Source organism: Myxocyprinus asiaticus, chromosome 33 (genome assembly GCF_019703515.2).
Source record: "Myxocyprinus asiaticus isolate MX2 ecotype Aquarium Trade chromosome 33, UBuf_Myxa_2, whole genome shotgun sequence".
Lineage (NCBI taxonomy): Eukaryota > Metazoa > Chordata > Actinopteri > Cypriniformes > Catostomidae > Myxocyprinus > Myxocyprinus asiaticus.
The window spans coordinates 34,928,345-34,951,034 of NC_059376.1; the positions used below are offsets into that span (position 1 = coordinate 34,928,345).

Here is a 22,690-nt window from a genome sequence, read left to right on the forward strand (position 1 = left end):
ATTGAGTATTACCCCAGTAGAGGGTGTAATTTGCCTTTTGGAGGATGCACTCTTGTGCAGTGGGTGTGGGTGGCCTTGAACGACAGAGCAAGAAAAAGAGAACACACCGAAAAAAGGAAAAACGGAGAGTAAAATTGCTACAGTCATGGACTTGCGCTCAGAACTGCTCAAGTCCATTTGGTATGCTTTCACTGCTCTAGATGTGGAGAAGAGTGGAAAGGTTTCCAAGTCTCAACTCAAGGTGAGCTGCACCACCATTAATATACAATGAAAAGAAAAAAAATCTGGTTGCAGCATTCGAAAACTGTGGTTCTGTACGACTCGTAGATCTCAAGGTGTTAAAATGGTGAAAAGTATTTATTGATCTTAAAAAGTGGGAAAAAAAGCAAACATAAACTATCGCTGGGTGCATTTTTTTCTTAAGTTGTGTTTTTGCTGCATTAAAGGTGCCATGCACTTGCTTTAACTGTTTGAGATGTGTTTCCTGTGTGCAGATAATCATATGCCACATGGTCTACAGTGAACTTGCTGAATGTTATGTGGTTCATAGGTTTTCTTTTACAAAAGCCTGTTTACAAGACTCAACCTACTTGAAGAAACTTGTGCATTAACAGATTAAGGTATTAACTTTAAAGAAATGTAAAAAAAAAAAAAAAAATTTTATTATTTATTTTAAAGGGTAAGTTATGCTTGATGTTATACTTTAATAGTTTTCTGAGAGCACAGCAATGTTGTACATGATTAAATTTAGTCCAGTAGAAATCGCAAGCTGACCAGCTAAAATAGGGCATTTCGGACCAGGGGGCATTGTATGGCGCTGTAACAGGTCTACTCTGATAAACTTTGAATCATCAAGTTTGAGAACTGATAGGATGGATGTAAAAGGGGGCCACCGGATGTGTGTAGTTGGCTCAGTTTCTCTGTAACATCACAGCTCAATCTATTCATATTTAGTCCATACCTTTACACTTTCATATTCAGAGAATCATGTAGATAAGTTCCTAAGCAACATTAGAGAAGTGATGTTATGTTGCCCTGCTGTTCCCTGAGTGCTTTTGTGGTGCATTTGAGTCTTGCTGTAAATAATTTGTTGCAAAATCCTGGTGAAACCAGCCTGGCCTTGTTTTCTCTTATCACCTGTCATAAGTAGTTCTAAAAGAAAAATATTCCTTTTCTTTATTAAAAGAAAAGGAAGATATGACTTCTGGTTCCATTATCATGGAATCAATCGAAACTGTGCCTTCAACAAGAGAAATGCTAAGATTAATATGGATAAATAGAGTAACTGCAGACCTCAAGCAGTGCCTCATTTCTGTTCCTCAAAATGCAATGTTATTCGAAGCACGACATTTTGTAACGTAGTAAGGTACAACAATTCTATATATATATATAATACATACATTTTTAAATCAACATTTATAGGGTTGCTAACTGTCCCGAATAAGCCAGGATGTCCCATATTTTGGGTGAAATGCTCAAAGGGGCAAATTGGCATCCAGTATTTAAATGGCGAAATTGGCAACCCTAAGGTTCAACATCAATATAAACCTTAATTAAGCAAATAATACCAGTGTATCGAATGATCTCTATGTGGTAGATTGTGGTATATAGCTGCTGTATGTAGCTGTTGGTAAGTTATCTTAATAATCAATAAGTGCAACATTATTTCAACCCTGTTATAGAGGGTTTGGACTTCATAGACTTATTTGAATGGAGAGCTGAGCAAATTTTGGTAGCAAAGGTCTGTTTCAGTGTGTTTTGTAATAAATCATACATTTGTAAATGGAAAAAATATAAATTACCCATAACAAATGTTTTGTGTCAACCCTATCACGTTCAAAATGTTTTGGGGTTAAAGATAAGTACAGAAATAGCTTATACCAGCCTTAATTAGCACATATAATTGTAGCACACCACATTATTTATGCTCAGTATCTTGTGATCTTTGTGTTTTGTTTGATTAATAAACACAACATAATTGTGCCTGTTACAGAAGTTTTGAACTTCATGTTATAATTTGATTGGAGAACTGAGCAAATTTTGGTAGTATCATTCAGTTTCAGTGTGTTTTGTAATAAATCACTCATTTATAAATGGAAAAATATCATTAACCAATGACAAATAAGTTTTGTATCAACCCTGTCACATCCAACATGATTTGGGATAGCTTATATCGGCCTAGTACATGTACTTGCACTACACCACATTATGTACATCAATGACCTTGTGTTTTACTATCACTGTGTGGAAGATCATGGTATGTAGCTGTTTGCAAGTGACCATTGTGTTTCGACTGATCAATAAGTGCAACATTATTTCAACCCTGTCACAGAAGGTTTGGACTTCATATACTAACAATTTGAATAGAGAACTGAGCAAATGTTGGTGGTATTGATCTGTTTCAGTGTGCTTTGTTATAAATCACACATTTATAAAAATCAATAACCCTTGACAAACCTGTTTAATGTTCAACCCTGTTGCGTTAAAAATGTTTTGGGGTTGAAGATATTTGCAAAAATATTGCTGATATTGGCCTTAACCACGCTCCACATATAATGGCACTATAATACGTTATTTGCTTTTTGCCAGATTTCTTGATCGTGAGTTTTAATTGTGTATTATTAGTTTGTTAGTGCTCTTGCGTTTAAGATGTGTGTTGTTCTGCAGGTCTTGTCTCATAATCTTTATACAGTTCTGGGAATCCCTCATGACCCAGCAGCTCTGGAGGAGCACTTTAGAGATGATGATGATGGACCAGTTTCCAGCCAAGGATACATGCCCTATCTCAACAAATACATCCTGGACAAGGTACTCACCCTCACTTCATCCTCTCACACCTCAGCAAGTGTATTCATCTTGAGGCGTAGCATTTTATGCAAGATCATGTATTTGTGTCTGTGTTTATACAGTACATCTGTTCCAGCAGAACTTAGAAAGTCACTGATTCTCAATATGTTCTATTTACATTACATTTCAGTCATTTAGCAGATGTTTTTATCCAAAGCGTCTTACAAATGAGGAACATAAGCAATTCAGATTGCAAAAGTCAACAATATCTGCAGTGCCAATTTCCAAGAGTAGCTAGAGTAGTATAGAAACTAGCGCAGAAGAAAGAGGCAGACAAAGAATAGATATTTTTTTATTAAATATGTTCTTGGATGTCGGACTTCAAAAATCACAATGTATTTATCTGTTCTTATTGTTCTTCGTCTTCTCTTTCCAGGTGGTGGAAGGAATGTTTGTTAAAGAAAATGTGGATGAGCTGTGTTGGACTCTTACAGCTAAGAAGAACTATCGACCACAAGGGAAGAATATTCTACCTGAGAAAGATGCCTTCCGCCTCTGGTGCCTCTTTATATTTCTTTCGGAGGACAGATACCCTCTGGTCATGATCCCTGATGAGGTGAGATTGACAAAAGTGGTTATAAATTGTGGGTACACGTTATACAATATCTTTACCTGTGGGGCTGTTATACAGTGGCTCCAAAGCATTAAAACATTTAAATCATGCTTGAAAATATACGAATGTCTTTGCATTAGATACAAAATATCCAACCAAGTGCCGCTTATTTTAATGAAAGATGGCACAAGCACACTTTTCAAGCAAAACTTTTCATGTAAAAATGTTTGTTCAGTTTTGCGTGATAAACTATTCAAAATGAAGATTGGTTGTTAAACTTAGTGGAACATGTCCGTAGTTAATATGATGAACTACACCTGATGGTTACTCTGCTAGGACACCTGAGTAAACTTAAGGGGAACTGACTTCATACGTCAAATTAACCCTCCTATTGTCTTGGGGTCATTTTGACCCGTGACAGGTAAAGAGTACATTTTATATACAGCATAGTTTTTGGTACTGGAACAAAACTTTGTGACTTTGTCAAGACCTTAAAAACAAACAAAACAAAAAAGAAAATTGTTCCTTCCGTTGTCTTAACAGGTCAATTTAGACCAGTTGTGACCTTTCATCTTCAAACTTTCTGCAAGTTTTACAGCTTTAAATAGTTTTTTGAACATCTATGAATCAAATTTAGCCCCACACACAGAGTATTTTTTTTATTATTGTTATTTTCATTCTTTAAATATTATGTTACTCCATTAATATTCATTAATATATATATATACTTTTTCCCCCTATTATTTTACACTTTGGGACCACAATAAAATAGATTTTTAGTTCAAGTATTCATGCATTTTTAATGGTTTTCAAGACCCAAAGGACAAAAGGAGGGTGCAGTTTCTTAAGACAATATTAAAAATCACCTTGATACCAGTTGGCTAAAAGTAACTGCAAAAAATGGCTCAGAAAAGTAACATTAGTTCTGAGAAAAGCTCTAGCATCATTTGTTTATAGATGCCACTTGCATTTGATATTTTGCTATCTAATACAATGACAATCAGACAATAATAAATGAGGCTTAAGTGTTTAGATACCTTTTGGGACCATTGTAGCCTTTTCCTCCAATCAAAAGATAGAATACATTTTGGGTTAGGGTCCTGTCTCTTGCCATTGAGTCTTGTACATTAGTAAATATAAACTAATACTGCACATTATTAATTATAAGGTAGCACAGAGCACATTAGAGCCTTTACAAACTGTTTAGTATCACTTTATTGCTGATGTCTGTATTTGCATGAATATAAGGGGGGTTGACTTTAAATTATTTTGGCAAATTGACATTTCTATTATATCTAAAGTTATTTTAAATCGCATTCTGCTCCTTATTTTATAATTATTAGCTATTTAGTTACTATGACCTCAAATGAATTGAGATATTTGTACTTTTACAAATTATTTTCATATGCACTGCATGACCATTTAAAATGAACTTAAAGGAATAATTCGCTCAAAAGTGAAAATTCTGTCATCATTTACTCGTTCCAAACCCATATGAATTTCTGTCTTCCGTGGAACACTGGGAGAATGACAGTTTTAGTGACTTCACTTCCATTGTATGGAGAAAAGAATGGTGACTGAAACTGTCAGTCCTTAAAGAAATAGTTCACCCAAAAATGAAAATTCACTCATCATTTACTCACCCTCATGCCATGCCGGATGTGTATGACTTTCTCTCTTCTGCTGAACACAAACAAAGGTTTTTAGAAGAATATTTCAGCTAGGTCCATACAAAGCAAATGAATGGTGGCCAAAACTTTGAAGCTAAAAAAAACCACACACATAAAAGCAGCATAAAAGTAATCCAAATGAATCCAGTGGTTAAATACATGTCTTCAGAAGCAATATGATATGTGTGGGTGCAGGGGCGTTTCTAGGATTTCAATCTTAGGGGGGGCTCAGCTCCCAATGACACTATTAAGAGGGTTGCACACCAAACGGGTCTGACAGATGTCATGGCTCGTTCTAAAATTCTAAACCACAGTTTTCAGTGAAGGTACGCACACCGCTGCTCGCCGTCTGTCGGCAGCGCCCAGCTACGACTCCGGAGGCTGCTCAAATTTCTGCCGCACCACGGATCGTAACTCGCATATTTTCCATTATATTCGACCCAAATCATTATCAAAGGACATACTCTAGCGCTGTTCATTCTTGAAGAAGGGAAAAACATTGGTAACTTTCGTGTGTACTGTCTGCTACCTGAATAGCATCGACATGCCATGTTTGATACCTGTGCCGTGTCCCAGCAGCGATGCAACGTGGCGCTTCTCGTCCGGTGTACAACTGCCTTTAGATGTGCACATTTAATGTATTCCACTCTTTAGCATAGATTTTTTTTTTTTTTTTTTTTCTGTGTTTACATCATTCAAGATAGCTGGCTAATGTTCATTCAGAATTTTGTCATTTTCTATAATAAACACACTTATAAAGTTATTTTAAAAAACTGAAACCGTTTAAAGAACCATTCAAATGTTCAGTTCAGATTTGTTAACTGATTCGTTCAGAGAACTATTTTTGTAAATCACATTATATGCAAGTAGGTGGCAACAAATAAATGTCTTTCATGTGTGTTGAGTCATTAAACCACAGATAAAGCACAGAGACCGAAACAAGTCTAATTATACTTTATTCAAATCGGCGTGTCTACTAAGAGACTTTAGCATAAGCGTTGTCCCCGCAAATGACAGCAAATCATAGCATTTTGTGAACTGGGTCAGTTTTTTTTTCCTGTAGGCTTGGCTAAACCCTGAGGTTTATTATTTATTTATTATTCAGACCTCTCGTGCACCAAATAACTTTCAGCAGGAAATGTATTTTATATACATGAATGTAGTACAGATATATTACTATATATATTATTATTATATTATTATTATTATTATTATTATTATAACAGCAACAATAAGCAATTTTAAATAATACACAAATTTCAATATTTAAAAAAAGACTATTACAAAAAGTATATTTATTTGCAACAACAAATTAACAGCAAAAAGATTCCTGTTGTTAGAACAGCTGTGCTGCGTCGTCATGGTAACGTTTCAAGCGAAGATAAAGTGGAAGTATATCTCATTACTCCCTTCATCAAGGGTGTTCCAAACGGCTATGCATGAGATGCAAGTGCCTTGTTCCCTCCAGAGTTCCCACTTCAAGGGCTCAGCCCTTCGGAGGGAGTAGGGCATAGGGATGCACACTTCCATCTGGAATTTGCCCTAAATGTCCACTTTCACTTCCACATTCTTCGTTTTTGGCGATTCACATTATTTGTGGATATCGACACCTACTGGGCAGGGAAGAGAATTTATAGTAAAAAAGGACTTCAATATTGATCTGTTTTTTACCCTCACCTAACATTTAACTTCTAAAGGCATGTATTTAACCATGTAGCATTGATTACTTTTATGCTGTTTTATGTGCTTTTTGGAGCTTCAAAGTTCTGGTCACCTACAGAGTTGAGACATCCTTCTAAAATCTTTGTTTGTGCTCTGCAGAAGAAAGAGTCATACACATTTGGGATGGCATGAGGGTGAGTAAATGATGAAAGCATTTTCATTTTTGGGTGAACTATCACTTTAAGGACTGACAGTTTCAGTCACCATTCACTTTCATTGCATCTTTTTTTTTTTTTCTCCATACAATGAAATTGAAAGGTTACTAAAGCTGTCATTTTGCCTTTGTGTTCCACAGAAGAAAGTCATATGGGTTTGGAGCAAATCATGACAGAATTTTTATTTTTGGGTGAACTATTCCTCTAAGAGAAATGTTGGCCATTTACAGTCCCTAAAATATACTTTCTCATACATTTTAACCTAAAATCCATGGACAAATTATGCATCAACCACGCAAAATAAGTTTCTCTTTTTTTGTTTCTGTGCTAAATCATTATTTTTTTTCCCCCTACTGCCCTTGTTCTGTCTCTCATCTTGCAGTTTGGTTGATTTCCTGTGCCCTGTTTTGCAACGTTTGGCAAAATGTGACTTGTAAAATTTTCACAAAAGTGTTGTAGCAGTGAACTGAGTGAAAACACATCCTGTGGCTCTATAGCTATTGTACAATTACAGTAATTATTAAAATAAGCAGGCACATAGACATTTGCACAACACAGGTGCTTGTTTAATGCAGTCGTTTTAAGTTGGTTGATTATACAGTATATGCATAACTGCTGCATTAAGACAGTTGCTCTACTCTCAACAGAATCTCACATGAAAGTTGCCTCTCTCTCCACAGGTTGAATATTTACTCAAGAAATTTTGCATGGCAATGAGTGTCGAGCTGAACCTTGTTGAACTGGAGGACTTCATTTCCCAAGAGTCTGTTCAACAGAATGGCTTCACTGTATGGGCCTTTCTGGAGATGATGAATTTGGGGAAACTTACAAGAGGCATTGCCAAAGAAACCCTCAGCATGGCAATAGAGGAGGTGTACAGGGAAATAGTGGGTGATGTGCTGAAAGAGGTATGGCAATCTATTAATTTACTGTATATAAAATGTTATTGGATAATAATGTTTTGATGTTATTAAACATGATTATATTCCAACAGGACATGGACTTATGACTGAGATGGCAACTGAATTTATTAAATGTTAATTTTTTACATGTAGCCCCAAAAGTATTGGACACTGACTTCACATAGCTACTAAAATTGGTTAAAGGTCATTGCAAAAATGACTAGAAAAGTGAAGTTAGTTCTGAGAAAAGGTCTAGCAGCATTTGTTTGCAGATGACACTTTGGTTGAGATTGAGATTTTTATGTTTTGTTATCTAATCTAATGCAGTGTCATTTTAAGTGTGGCTTGAAGGGATAGTTCACCCAAAAATGAAAATTCTCTTATTATTTACTCACCCTCCTGGCATTCCAGATGTGTACAGTATGACTTTCTTTCTTCTGCAGAACACAAATGAAGATTTTTAGAAGAATATCTAATCTGTGTAGGTCCATTCAATGCAAGTGAATGAGTGCCAAACATTTTTTATCATAAATTCTCCTCCCTGCCCAGTAGTGGGCGATATGCATGAGGAATGTGAATCACCAAAAACAAAAGAAGAATGTAAAAGTGAAAGTGGAGATTGGCTAAGCAGGGAGGAGAATTTAAAGTAAAAAAGAACTTAAATATTGATCTGTTTCATACCCACACCTATCGTATCGCTTCATAAGGTGGTTATAAGGTGGTTAAGATTTAACCACCAGAGTCGTCTGGAGTACTTTTATGTTGCCCTTATGTGGATTTTGGAGCTTCAACATTTTGGTACCCATTCACTTGCATTATATGGACCTACAAAGCTGAGATATTCTTCTAAAAATTTTCATTTTCATCTTCAGCAGATGAAAGAATCCAAATATTTTTGGACCCATTGTATGTGTGGATTTTTTAAATGTATAAAAATTGTGTTTGTTGACCCAGGGATATCTGTGGAAGAAAGGTCAGTTGAGGAGAAACTGGACAGAGCGTTGGTTCACCCTGAGACCCAGTACTTTAGTTTACTTCACCAGTGAGGAGCGCAAGGACCGCAAAGGCAATATACAACTAGACGGAAACTGTTGTGTAGAGGTAGAGTGTGGGTTTCTGTGGGTATTGTGTGTTTATTAGAATAATGAAAAAGCATAATTCTATATTGACATTGACAATATCAGTGGCAGTTCATCACAGTGCACATTTTGATACTTTTTTGGGGGACTGTGAAGGTGCAAACTGCTGAAGGCTTACCCCCATAGTGTAAATAATACATTTAATTGGTCAGATATTATGAGCTGCAGTACTACTGTATAATAATAAGCAGTTTTATTGGCGATCACGGACCACTGATTAGCACACAATTCAGAGTGAACATTAACCATTCAGTTCTGATTACTACAGCTGTGTGTAATGTTTCTGTTAACATCTGCTCTGTATCAAAGGTTCTTCCTGACAGAGATGGGAAGAGGTGCATGTTTTGCTTAAAGACGCTTACCAAAACCTATGAACTCAGCGCCTCCGACACCAAACAGAGACAGGAGTGGACTACAGGTCTGCAGGCTATGTTTCTTTGATTTGGCTTATGTTTGTTTCCCTTGAAATGTGGCCATATTGATTGCAAGGAGAGTTTGAAGAGGTTTATTTCCATTACTGAATGTTCCCTCATCTCAAGAGGCACCTTGTTCATTAAGGGCACTTCTCTCCACCATATGATTTATGTTTTACAGTTGGCTATTGTTGTTGTCTAACCTTTACACCAATTAAAAAATAAATGTGTCATTGCGGTTTCACGAGCTGCTGAAACAAACCTTCGTCGAGGGAAACCTGTGACATTTCACGGGTTGAATTTTTACTTACTGAAATGTGTCAGTAAGTAAAAGGACTTAGACCCATAGACTTGCATTGAAGGCTGGACCCAAGCCATATCTAGGGATCATAATATCATATAGTAGTGTTTTTTTTTTTTTTCATTGGGCCAGGAAGTGATCACCTAGAAAAACAGCCACCCAGCAACACTCTAGCAACCACCCTTAACACCCTAGCAACCACATTGTAATACACTTTTCACCCTGGGATTGTGGTGGCAACTTTTGAATGGGCAAGTGCCCCTATTTAGAATGACATATATATATCATAATGAGTTATAACACCACCAGGGTTTGCTGGGGTCGGGAACCTCTAAAGAGCCACAATTGGGTGCTGGGGTCTGCAGAAAATTCACATAAAAACATTTTTTTGCCAAAGAATGCCAAATTTGACATTCTTTTGTTTCATTCTACTTTCTAAAGACTAGTTGGATATCATGTGATTAATCATGATTATTCTGTTGCCAGTCGTAAAAGTAATGCTAGAACAATGACTATATAAAAAAATATTGCGTTTTGCAAACATGTTTTCTTTATAATATTATACTTACTATTCCTCAAGCACATTATAAATGGGTATTTACACATCAAAATATAATGAATATATTGTTGCCTGCCTTTATATTTAAGGAAGGGAGTCCCTTGCATGGGGATCATAAAATTTGGGGGTCAAAAGTAAAAAAAAATCCTGTAATAATTGGCAAGTTATTGTATTCTTTCTCCACTAGCTATTCAAACGGCAATCCGGCTGCATGTGGAGGGTAAAAATTCTCTTCATAAAGATCTAAAACTGAAACGCCGTGAGCAACGTGAACAGAGAGAGAAGAGACGGGAGGCGAAGGAGCAGGAGCTGCAGCGCTTGCGGGCTCTACAGGAGGAACGGGAACGGAAGATGGCCGAGCTGGAGCTCCTGAAGGAGGCGCAGAGGCAGGCGCAGGCATTGCTTGAGCAAGATGAACTGCGCAGACGTCAGCAGCACGAACAGCTCCAGCAGGCCCTGGAGATCCAGCTCAAAGAGGCTGAAGAGGTATGAATGGATGGATGGAGATGATGGATGGATGGATGGATGGGATAAATTGGCTGGGTTAGTGGATGATGTAAACAATGGATGGATAGACGGATGAATGGATGGATGGATGGGGGATAGATAGATGGGAGACATTGGTTGGATTTATGGATGAATGTAAACACTGGATGGATGGATGGATAGAAAGATAGAGACAGTGGATGGATACATTGATGGATGGGTTTAATGGATTAGAGCTATGATTGGTTGATTAGAATGTTTGTTCAGGAACAACAAAGAATGTTGATCTAGGAATCACAATAGATGGATGGATGGATGGATGGAAACAAGAAAAATGACAACGTGTGGAATAGCTGGCAGTCAATAAGCGGACCCTTGTTGGATTGTGTGCAGGCGCGGGCGAGCATGCAGGCAGAGATGGCACTGAAGGAAGCTGAGGCTGAAAGACAGAGAACACGAATCAGAGAACTAGAGGCCATGCAGCAGCGGCTAGAAGAGGCTCTGCAACAGGAAATCAAAGCCAGGCAGGACGAAGAGGCCTTCCGCTATGCACAAGCTCGGTAAGAAGCAGCATGCAGCAGTCTTGAGCAATACACACATGCTCCATTTCACGCACACACACACCCTCACCAACAAACAAATGAATTTACATTTAAACAATGCTCCTCTCTTATACATACGCAGACAAACAGTCTGCCCAAACAGGTCACCATATGTTCGATTAAATGTGCTGCTAGCATCTTAGAAAACAAGATACTAAAACTCACATTACTCTTTAGGGAGAATATGTCAATGTTAGTCTAAATGCTCTCCTCTGTAAACAAACACGTGGTTGTGGAGGATTAATTGAGAGGAAGTTACCAGAGGAAGTAATTGAGAGACAAGAGACTCTTAACATGAATATGTATGAGAAATGTGTACATCTGTTGTTTTGAAAGGAAAAAACTAATGCTATTTTAACTTCAGTAAAGACATGATACTTCTGTTTCAAGTCTGTTCACACAACAATAAATATATACAAAATGGCTTACAAACCTACAACTTGATTGTCATTGAAGACAAAATACTGTCATATTTAAATAAGTGCCACCTGCAACACTTGAATAGTCATGTACAGTGGGGTCAAATGTTGAGACCACATAAAAATAAAAAACAAACAGGATTCAAAATCTAATTAAAAACTTGAAATAAACAAAGTTTAAGGATTTGGAAATCAAATAAGCAAAGTTGTGACTTTGACCATGTTAATATCTTTGTACAAAAAGTCAGACATTGAAGCACACAAGATAGTTTTTAATACATCAAATCATGCTGGGATAACACAGATCATCAGGTTTTGTACAAACGTGGAGTCCATGTCCAGCTCATGTGCATGCTGAGCTCACTGTTTTATCATTACAGGCTACTTGCTGAGGAAGAGGAGAAGATGAAGGCCCTGATGTCTCTCCGTGAAGAGCAGGAAGAGTATATCCAACGAGCCCAGCGAGAGAAACAGGAGCTCAGACAGGAAATGGAAAGTAAGTCTCGTGCTCTGGAGGAAGCACAGATACAACTGGAGGAGGTCAGGGCCAATCGGCATAGAGTGGACCAGGATGTCGTGGTGAGCTTCTCTTTGTATAATCCTTTGAGATTAGAACATTAGCCTTACAGTAGTTCAGGTTTGTATGCACGTTACTATGACCTACAGTATGGTTCAAAAGCATTCTTATCCTGAATTAATACCTAATTTTGTAAATACATAATGTTTAATATATTTTTTTTTATATAAATAGTATAAGTGACACTTTACAAAATCACAATAATTAACATACAATGAATAGTTAACTAAAAATGAACAATACTTTAACAGCATTTATTTAAGGAATATTCCGGGTTCAGTACAAATTAAGCTCAATCGACAGCATTTCTGGCATAATATTGATAACCACAAAAATGTATTTTGACTCATTTTCTTAAAAAAAAAAAAAAAAAAGAGGAAGCAAAAATCGAGGTTACAGTGAGGCTCTAGCAGTGGAAGTGAAGTTTTAGAGTGTGTAATGGCAGAAATATGAAGATTATAACTTTATAAAAGCACTTGCATTAATTCTTCTGTTAAAACTGATGTATTATTTGAGCTGTAAAGTTGTTTAAATTTTATTTATTTTTTTCAGTTGTTTTAGAGTTTGTTGACATTACATCAACATTGCATGACATGGAAATAAATGGGCCCAATCCGAAAAGGTTAAAATACTCACTACTGTAAAAGTATTGCCACAAGACACAAATAATATGATAAAATCACTTACTAACCTTTTCTGTGTAAAGTTATAGCCATTTTTACAACTTAATTACCATGACCATGTAACTGTCAACAAACCATAAAACACTAAAATGTCGATTTAAACAAGTTTACAGTTCAAATAATACATCAGTTTTAACAGAAGAATTAATGTAAGTGATTTTATAAAATCATAAGCTTCACATTTCTGCCTTTTAAACCCTCCAAAAAATTGGCCCCATTCACTTCCATTGTAAGTGCCTCACTGTAACCATGATTTTTCCTTTTGTTAAAGTCGAAATGACTTTTTTTGGTACTCAATATTATGCCAAAAATGCTGTCGATCGAGCTTAACTTGTATCGAACCCGAAATATTCCTCTAATCTTGGTCAATGTTACTTTCTCTGTATACTAATACATTATTAACATTAAAAGTTGTATATGCTGACATTTGTTAATGCATAATGAACTTACATGGGCTCTGAATAAATGCTGTAAAAAATATTGTTCATTTTTAGTTTATTATAACTAATGCATTAAATAATGTTAATGTAAAGAACCTTATTTGAATTGTTCATGCTGAACGTTAGCTGATTATTATTGCAGTGGGTATGTTAAAAGTCTATGATCACTGAAAAAATCGTCATCTTTTGATCCTGATAGGCTGCCCAAAGGAAGCTTCGTCAGGCTAGCACCAATGTTAAACACTGGAACGTTCAAATGAACAGATTAATGCATCCAATTGGACCAGGAGGTATGCATATAGAAAACTCACACATATTTCAAGGCTATGTGTCAAAACACAATCCGGCTCACACTTTGCATTTAACATGACTGTAATCTGGCTGATGTTGAGATTACTCAACTAAAATAATACATACACTACCAATCAGAAGTTTGGACACACCTACCAATTCTTTATTATTACTATTTTCTACATTTTAGAATTATAATAAAGTCATCAAAACTAAGAAATACTGTAACACAAATGGGAGTATGGAAAGTATGTAGTGACAAACAAATCAAAATTCTTATATTTTAGTTTCTTCAAAGTAGCCTGCAACAAAACTAATTTCCAGCATTTAAGCATTGACCTTCAGATCAAAAGGGTTTTTAAGATCTTGAGATACAAATTCAGTCAAGTGTGTCTAAAGATTTGACTAATACTGTATAAGGTAAGTGTTAAGATCTTTGGTTAACTTGGAATTTCAGCATATGTTGAATGGGAAGTTAATGCACAGGCTGGGTAGATGCATGCAATCTAGGTCTGCACCCCTTGTTCTCACTGCAGGTTCAGAGAGAGATTAAAAAACACAGATAACCTCATTCCCTGAAGACAGCTCTTTTAAAAAAAAAGTCAGACTTATTTTAACATCACCCTTGGTTTAGTGCTGCAGTCAGTTTTACTGTCCAACCAACTGCTTTATTTTGATTTCAAAATCAACAATCTGTCTCTAACTTCCCTGTATTTTCTCATCTTACCATATGTTTATGTGGTGTCCAGATAAAAGGTCCTCTGGAGGTGGATCTTTTTCCAGCTTTCGTATCCCTACACAGAAGGATCCTGGACTGCGTCTGAGGCAGAAAGCCGATGACCAAAATGAAGAAAGCAAAGAAAACATGGAGAGCAGAGGAGGCTGCGAATCTGACAAGCGACTCTCACAAACTTCCAACGGAGACATGGAAATACCTTGATGACCTCAAAGGACAAATAAAGCTGTCTTTATGTTAAATGGACTAAGACTTATTGAGAACAAATGGATGTGTTTTTGCAAGGTGCCAAGAAATGCCTCATGCTGTTAAACAAGTGATACTTTTTGCATTTTAATGTATATTTACCAGTGCCATGTAGTGAGCAAGTCATTGTGTTAATATCACGTGAAACAGTCATGTTTTTGTACACTTCCCCACACCTTTGAAGAAGTATTGTTCTGTAGTTAGTAAATAAGCCAACTGACTTTTAAGTTGCTCAAAAACCTGTTTTGTAGGCTAGGATGAACACTGAATAAAACTGGTAAACGATTTTTCAAGATGTTTCCCTGTGGTGAAAGTTGAAAAGTGCCTTATGGTCTAATTTTCAGCCACAGACTGTATACATACATCCATACATGTACGTATATGTGAGACAAAGAGATGTGCAACAGTTAATGCATGTAGACTGGATGTCTTGTGAGGGAGGAACATGTTGAAGCGCTGAAGCATCTGTGGTTTTCAGTGCTTCCTGCTTCAGCAGTCAGATAACAAATGCACTAAGACAAATGCATGTTAAATTAGTTAAATTTAATGAACTAATGCAAAGAAAAATAATTTTTTTTTATAGGCATTTACACAATTAAAATTATTTTAGTCCCGATATAGAACCTAATATATTTTTTTAAGTTTTTTATTTTATTAAAATATTAGTCATAATTTTAACTGTTTAGAAAACCTCAGCTACCACAATAATTCACTGATGAAATGCTATGAGATGTAATTTTTCCATACCAATTTTTTTTTTATTAATCCAATGTTTGTTTTGTCGACGTAAGAAATCGCGAAATCGAGACACCTGCTGTTCAGCGGTGGTTACTACAACTAGCCAGTTTTGCGTTATGTCACACCCCGGACTCTGGGTGGCAATAGGGTCCATAGCAAACGGATAAAACCTTGTTTTAACCCGGAAAAGATATCTTGGCACGGCAGCTGTCCCGATACAGCTTCTCAGTGCCGAGATATCGGGTAAAATGGCTTCACGCCTGAGCCGAATCTGGCCCGCTCTGTCCCGGGTTCGCTTGAGCTCGGCGCTCGGGTGTCGCTGTGTGTCGCAGACGTCGAAATCAAGCGCAGCCTTGGCGTCCGATCTGCAACCCGTGTCGCCCGCTGCTCAGGACAGTCATGGACATGCAGAGGTCAGCCCGTTTGAGAAGGTATGAGAATCACAACTGCACCGCAAATACATGTGTGTGATGCATGGGAAGTAGTTACGATTGGATTCATTGTTATTAAGAAATTATTCAAGAGGGGTTTGAGTGCTGCCAGGTCATATTCAGTTTGATGTGCTCTGACTGGTACATGTTTACATTGCATGTTCACAGTTCCCTCTGTCTATTGTGCTTTGTCCCTTGTTATCCAGTATTTATAATCTGTATTGTACCATGTTGTATTATATGATGCACAGCAGTACCTACAACAATTTCCATCGTTTATGAATAAAGATTCTGTTCTAGTTTATATTTGCCAGAATAAGGGAGGGGGCCAAGAACTACTTCTAAAACACACAACATAGATGGATGAACATCACATTATGAGTGGCGATGAAAACAAAAGTTTTGGGGAACTTTGCTGTATATCATTCATGGGACAAAAGTGTGAAGATGATCTAACAGTTTGCAATTCTGCAAAAAGATTTGGATATTTTGTTCAGACTTTTATGAATGAAGTGAGCACTGCTTTCAGACTTATTCATTCATAGATTTTTTTTGGGTTTAATACAAGTTAAACTCTATGGCATAATGTTGATTACAAAAGAAAATAATTTAGACTCATCCCTCTTAAAAAAAGAAAGAAAACAAATCACGTGATGTAAGGCACATATAATCAAATTAAACAGGTCCAATACACAAAACATTAAATACACAGATTTCCAAAGTATAGCCACAATACTTAAAGGGATATTTCACCCCAAAATGAAACTTCTTTCATCATTTACTCACCCTCATGCCATCCCAAATGTCTGCTGAACACAAATGAAGATTTTTAGAAGAATTTCTCAGCTGTTTAGGTCCATACAATGCAAGTGAATGGGTGCCAACATTTTGAAGCTCCAAAATCCACATAAGGGCAGCATGAAAGTAATCCATAAGATTCCAGTGGTTAAGTCCATATCTTCTGAAGTGATATGATGGTGTGGGTGAGAAACAGATCAATATTTAAGTCTTTTTATTTTATTTTTTTTTACTATAAATACTCCTCCCTGCTCAGTCAGACTCCACTTCACTTTCACATTCTTTTTCTGTTTTTGGTGATTTGCATTCTTCATGCACATCACCCCCTACTGGCCAGGGAGGATAATTTATTATTAAAAATGACATAAAATGTATGTTTCTTACCCACACCTTTCATATTGTGTCTGAAGATGTGGATTTAACCACTGGAGTCTTATCGATTATTTTTATGCTGCCTTGGATTTTGAAGCTTCAAAATTTTGGCACCCATTCACTTGCATTGTATGGACCTACAGAGCTGAAATAATAATAATTTGCATTTTTGGGTGAACCATCCCTTTAAGCATAATACATGTTAACATAACTCTAGTTTAATTAAATTGCTCAAGCCCCTCGACATTCTCGCTGGATGTTGCTAGTCTCTGTAATGTGAAGTTGCTTGTGGGCGTTTCTACTGCAGTCACTCTTAACGTTATTGGTGGACTGCACATATGGCCATATCTCTTGAAAATCTGTTCACAGATGACACATTTTGCCAGTAAAACTAAGAAATCAGTCTAATTTGACAAGGAATCAGTTTTCTTGTCCCTAAAATGCGCATTCAGCAGGGGAGAGTGTTTTTATTTAAACTGCAGCTGTGCTCAATGCATCATATCAATGATGAGATGAACGATCCACAAATGTATGAATCAAACTAACTCAGACGGCCGTCAATTTCTTTTCCATGCATCATTTTTAATTTTATCCATGTATGTGGTAACAGACGAATCATCAAAAATCGCTCACGGAAACCTTTGCACAATGTAACTTTTACACCAATAAAATTAAATTTTTACATCAATGAAAGTTGGTGTAACGTTAAAGAAGATGTGCTGTCCTAATTTGGAAGCGCTCTTTATCAACAGTAAGCCTTTCTACTTGCTGCAGGAGTTTTCCTAATTTATTCTGGTGAGTGTTTATATTCCTCCACACGAATGCATGAACGCAGCGCTGCAACAGCTGGCTGATCAGATCACAGACATAGAACAACAACACCCGGACTCACTTATTATTATTCTGGGAGATGTTAATAAAGCTAACCTCACCCGTGAACTGCCAAAATACAGACATTACATGCCCCACCAGAGACAGAAATACATTGGATCATTGCTACACAACAATAAAGGATGTATATCGCTCTGTCCCTAGAGCAGCTTTGGGACTCTCTGATCACTTTCTGGTTCATCTTCTTCTAACCTACAGGCAGAAACTAAAATCGGCTAAACCTGTAGTAAAGACTGTAAAGAGATGGACCAATGAAGCAGAGCCTGCTTTGACTGCACTGATTGGAGTGTATTTGAGGCTGCAGACACCAATCTGGATGAACTCTCAGATACTGTGTCATCATATAGCAGTTTCTGTGAGGATATGTGCATTCCTACTAGGACTTATTGAACGTATAACAATAACAAACCATGGTTTCCAGCAAAACTCGGGCAGCTTTGTCAGGCCAAAGAGGATGCTTACAGAAGTGGGGATAAAATCTTGTAAAATCAGTCCAGGATCACACTGAATAAGGACATCAGAGTGGCTAAAAGAAGCTACTCTGATAAGCTGAAAAACAGCTAACGACCCTGCATCAGTGTGGAGAGACCTGAAAGACTTTATTAACTTCAAGATACCATCCCCCAAAACTGTAGGGAATCAACAACTGGCTGATGACTTGAAAGTGTTTTACTGTTGATTTGAAAGGCCCAGTCTCACACCCCACACCCACTCTGACTTTCACTTCATACAAACATCAACAACACCTGCAACCCCCCTCCTGCTACTCAAACTGCACTTAGGATCTGTGAAGAAGTGGTGTGCTGTGTCTTCCGGAAACAAAAGACAAGGAAAGCACAGGGCCCAGACAGTGTTTCACCCACTTTTCTAAAATCTTGTGCTGACCAACTGGCCCCCATCTTCACACAGATCTTCCATAGATCACTAGAGCAGTGTGAATGTCACTGCTGCTTCAAATGCTCCACCAGCATTCCTGTCCCAAAGAAACCCAAAATCACAGGACTTAATGACGACAGACCTGTCGCTCATATGTCTGTGGTCATAAAGTCATTTGAGAGACTGGTGTTGGCCCACCTGAAGGACATCACTGGACCCTTTCAAGATCCCCTTCAATTTATTATTGAGCAAACAGGTCTGTGGATGATGCAGTCAACATGGGATTTCATCATATCTTGCAGCATCTGGACAGACCAGGGACATATGCAAGGATCCTGTTGTGGACTTCAGTTCGGCTTTCAACACCATCATCCCAGCTATTCTCCGGACTAAATTACATTAACTCTCTGTTCCCACGTCTGTCTGTCAGTAGATCACCAGCTTTCTGATGGACAGGCAGCAGCTAGTGAGACTGGGAGAATTTACTTCCAGCACCTGTACGATCAGCACTGGTGCCCCCCAGGGATGTGTGCTCTCCCCACTACTCTTCTCCCTGTATACCAATGACTGCACCGCCAAGGACCCCTCTGTCAAGCTCCTGAAGTTTGCAGATGACACTACTGTCATCGGCCTCATCCAAGATGATGATGAGTCTGTATACAGAAGGGATGTTGACCAGCTGGCTCACTGGTGTGGTCAAAACAACCTGGAGCTGAACACGCTCAACAGTGGAGATGATTGTGGACTTTAGGAACACCCCAGCATTGACCCTGCTCACCATTCTGAACAGCACTGTGGCAGCAGTGGAGTCAGTCAGGTTCCTGGGCTCTACCATCTCACAGGACCTGAAGTGGGAGACCCAGCTGAGGAAGTTCAACCTGCCACAGGTGCTGCTGATACAGTTCTACTCGGCAGTCATTGAGTCTGTTCTCTGCACTTCAATAACTGTCTGGTTTGGTTCAGCTATATGAAATCGGACATCAGAAGATTACAAAGGACAGTTCGGACTGCTGAGAGGATTATTGGTTGCCCCTGCCCTCCCTTCAAGAAATATACACTTCCAGAATGAGGAAAAGGCTTGGAAAAATCACTCTGGATCCCATTCACCCTGCCCACTACATTTTTGAACAGTTGCCTTCTGGACGGCGCTACAGAGCACTGAGCACCAGAACCATCAGGCACAGGAAGTTTTTTTCCTTCAGGCTATCCATCTCATGAATAGTTAAAACTGCCCCATTGAGCCTTATTTATATTTATCCAACATATACTACCTCTTCTGCCATACATTCCCTTGCATCTGTGTAAAACAGATTTGTATTTGTACATGTGTGTGTGTGTGTGTATAATATAATATATATATAGCTCATTCTGATTCTGATGTATAGGGTACAAACAAGAGAAATGGCATGACTTGAATTTATGGTTTTCATCATTGTTTTCTGTTTTTGAACAAGCCATCATTTTATTCTGTTTATGATCAGACACATGGCGAATAAGCGACGTAATCAGTGCTCTGTCTTACAGCCTCCCCTCATAAACAGCAAGTTTTGAGCACAAGTAGCAGAACTGCATCTAAGAAATGCATGTGTATGTCTGTGTACTGTATTGTACTGTCCTACCAATCGTAACTCAGAGTTTATGCATATACCTAATTTGTGTCGTTGCTTTAACTTTTGTTTTTAAACAGGAAGAATGAAATGGCTTTAAAAAAAAGAGAGAGAGACAAAGAACCATTTTCCCCTTAACAATAATCACTATGAGTGCTGTCATTGTTTTCAATGATGCGCAACCTGTACATATCTGTGAACATCTCAAAGAAATTGTGTTGGAGTTTTATGATCATTTAAAAATATATATATTTTGGCAAGTTGATACATTGGTCTATACTATAGTAACAGGATTTAGCATTTGACTTAAGTAATACCTGCCATAAATGCATGTTTTAAAATAGTAAATGTTCAGTTTTGTCTTTGCAGAATCCAGATTTCCATGGCTTCCATCATCAGGACTCGTTTGTGGATGAATGGAACATGAGGTTGGCATTTTTCTTTGGCATCTCAGTGGCCATTGTTATCGGAGGCACATTCATCCATTACTTACCAGATCACGGGTAAGAACATGAATTCATTCTGTAGTAATTTTCTCACACAATATATCTCGGCAATAAATATGTGATCATAACACAAATGTCTCTTGGTGAACCATGACATTAAATATACTATTGTAACCCATGAGTTTAACAATTGATGAGACTACTAAATGCACATTATGGTAACATTAGTGGAAAACTGAACATAAAACATGTTGTTCTGTAAAATGTGTATGAATTTTACTGCAAAGAGTTTGGAGCTTTAGCAATAAGTGTGTGGAGAGAGACAGGATGTTTGAAGAGGAGTTCAAAAGGTTTCAAACATTAAGACATAAGGTGCAGTGCCCTAGAAAGATGCACAATACTTTATCTTGGTGTTAAAGTATGAACTTTTATTTGTACACTTCTAGAAAGCATGCATTTAGCTGCTAACTAGTCTAGTGCATACTGACTTTTCTAAGGCAGCAAGGTGCAATATTGAGAGAGAAATGTAAATCTATTCTTGGCATACTATCATGAATCTATTTGTAATTTAATCTTCCATAATTGGTTCTTTTGGCTTAAAGTTGTTATCAGCAATCTTGCCCAATCTTCAGCATATGGGTTCATTTAGATGCATCAGTCTCCAAGTGTGCATTTATTTTCCATTGGCTTATTTCATCAGAAGAAATAACCTTAAAATGTCTGCCTTCCTTTTTTTCAGTATGAGGCAGTGGGCTCGCCGGGAAGCTGAGAGGTTGATCAAACAGAGGGAGGCTGACGGTCTTCCGATTATGACTGAAAACTATTACGACCCCAGCAAGATTGTTCTCCCCACATCTGGAGAAGAGTAGACAATATTTTGTCAATAAATATCCTGTTAATTTGTGTTTTATTGTACATTTGATTCTCCACAGCTGTTATAATAAAATTATATATGTTATAACATGTTATGTGGTATTTTCAAATGGTAATTGGTACGTATAAACTTGCTGAAACAGCAGGAACCGGTAGAATTAACTTTTTTGTTTGCAAAAATATGGGCAAAATAAAGTTTGGTGTTTTGTGTACAGAATGCTTTAGTGTTTTTTTTTATTTGTATGTCAGTTCATAGCATTAAAAGGCCTGTTTCAGCAAACAAGGATTGTACTTTCAATAGCATGTAAGAGTAAATACTACAAACAGAGCCAAAGTATTTGTATGCCGTACTAAAAGACTGAAAAGAATTGTACAGTGCTGCAGTAAAAGTACTAGAGAATTTGCTGACTTGTGATGCAATTTTAGGCATATAAAAACAGTATTGGTTGATATACTGTACATGTCCTTTAACAGCTTTGATTTCATGAAAATTACATTTTAAGCAGGATTTGTGTATTTGTGCATTTTGATGTATGTCAGTGTAATTATGATGATGTATAAAATGTAATGTGATTTCCAAAGACTTTTGCCACAAAATCTAAAAAGTGTGTTACAAAGCAATAGTGACATATGACATCAACATTTGTCCAGATTGACAATATGCATTATAAAAGCTCAAAAACTATAGCTAAGTGTATATGGACCAGTCAGGAACAAATAATTTCTCATGTTCATCTTTGTGCTGACTTTCTGGTCCTTTTTTTGTATAATGTGAATTAAAAATATTCACCAGTAGTTTTTAAGTTTTGTCTATTGCTTTCCAATAATTTATAAAGAAACTACTATGGTGAATAATGTTTTTAAAAAAACATTAACAACAATGTTAACAACACTAAAAACAACAACAATGCATTAAT

At 37.2% G+C, this 22,690-nt stretch overlaps 2 protein-coding genes across 3 annotated transcripts; both read left to right on the plus strand.

Annotated features, from left to right (window-relative positions):
• Positions 1-36: 36 nt before the first annotated feature.
• Positions 37-15,045, plus strand: LOC127424470 (differentially expressed in FDCP 6 homolog). Of its 2 annotated transcripts, XM_051669734.1 has the most exons (12): positions 110-241; positions 495-620; positions 2,668-2,808; positions 3,224-3,403; positions 7,628-7,855; positions 8,804-8,950; positions 9,298-9,406; positions 10,449-10,747; positions 11,141-11,307; positions 12,149-12,347; positions 13,668-13,758; positions 14,509-15,044. In XM_051669734.1, the coding sequence occupies exons 3-12, from the start codon at positions 2,776-2,778 to the stop codon at positions 14,697-14,699; spliced, it is 1,644 nt and encodes a 547-aa protein (XP_051525694.1). In that variant the 5' UTR covers positions 110-241; positions 495-620; positions 2,668-2,775; the 3' UTR covers positions 14,700-15,044. The 2 variants fall into 2 exon arrangements, with proteins under 2 accessions (XP_051525693.1, XP_051525694.1); XM_051669733.1 differs by lacking the exon at positions 495-620 and having other exon boundaries at positions 37-241; positions 14,509-15,045.
• Positions 15,046-15,637: 592 nt separating this feature from the next.
• LOC127424477 (NADH dehydrogenase [ubiquinone] 1 beta subcomplex subunit 11, mitochondrial-like) lies at positions 15,638-22,568 on the plus strand. The gene is made up of 3 exons (XM_051669744.1): positions 15,638-15,910; positions 20,824-20,957; positions 21,640-22,568. The coding sequence occupies exons 1-3, from the start codon at positions 15,728-15,730 to the stop codon at positions 21,767-21,769; spliced, it is 447 nt and encodes a 148-aa protein (XP_051525704.1). The 5' UTR covers positions 15,638-15,727; the 3' UTR covers positions 21,770-22,568.
• The last annotated feature ends 122 nt before the right edge of the window (positions 22,569-22,690 follow it).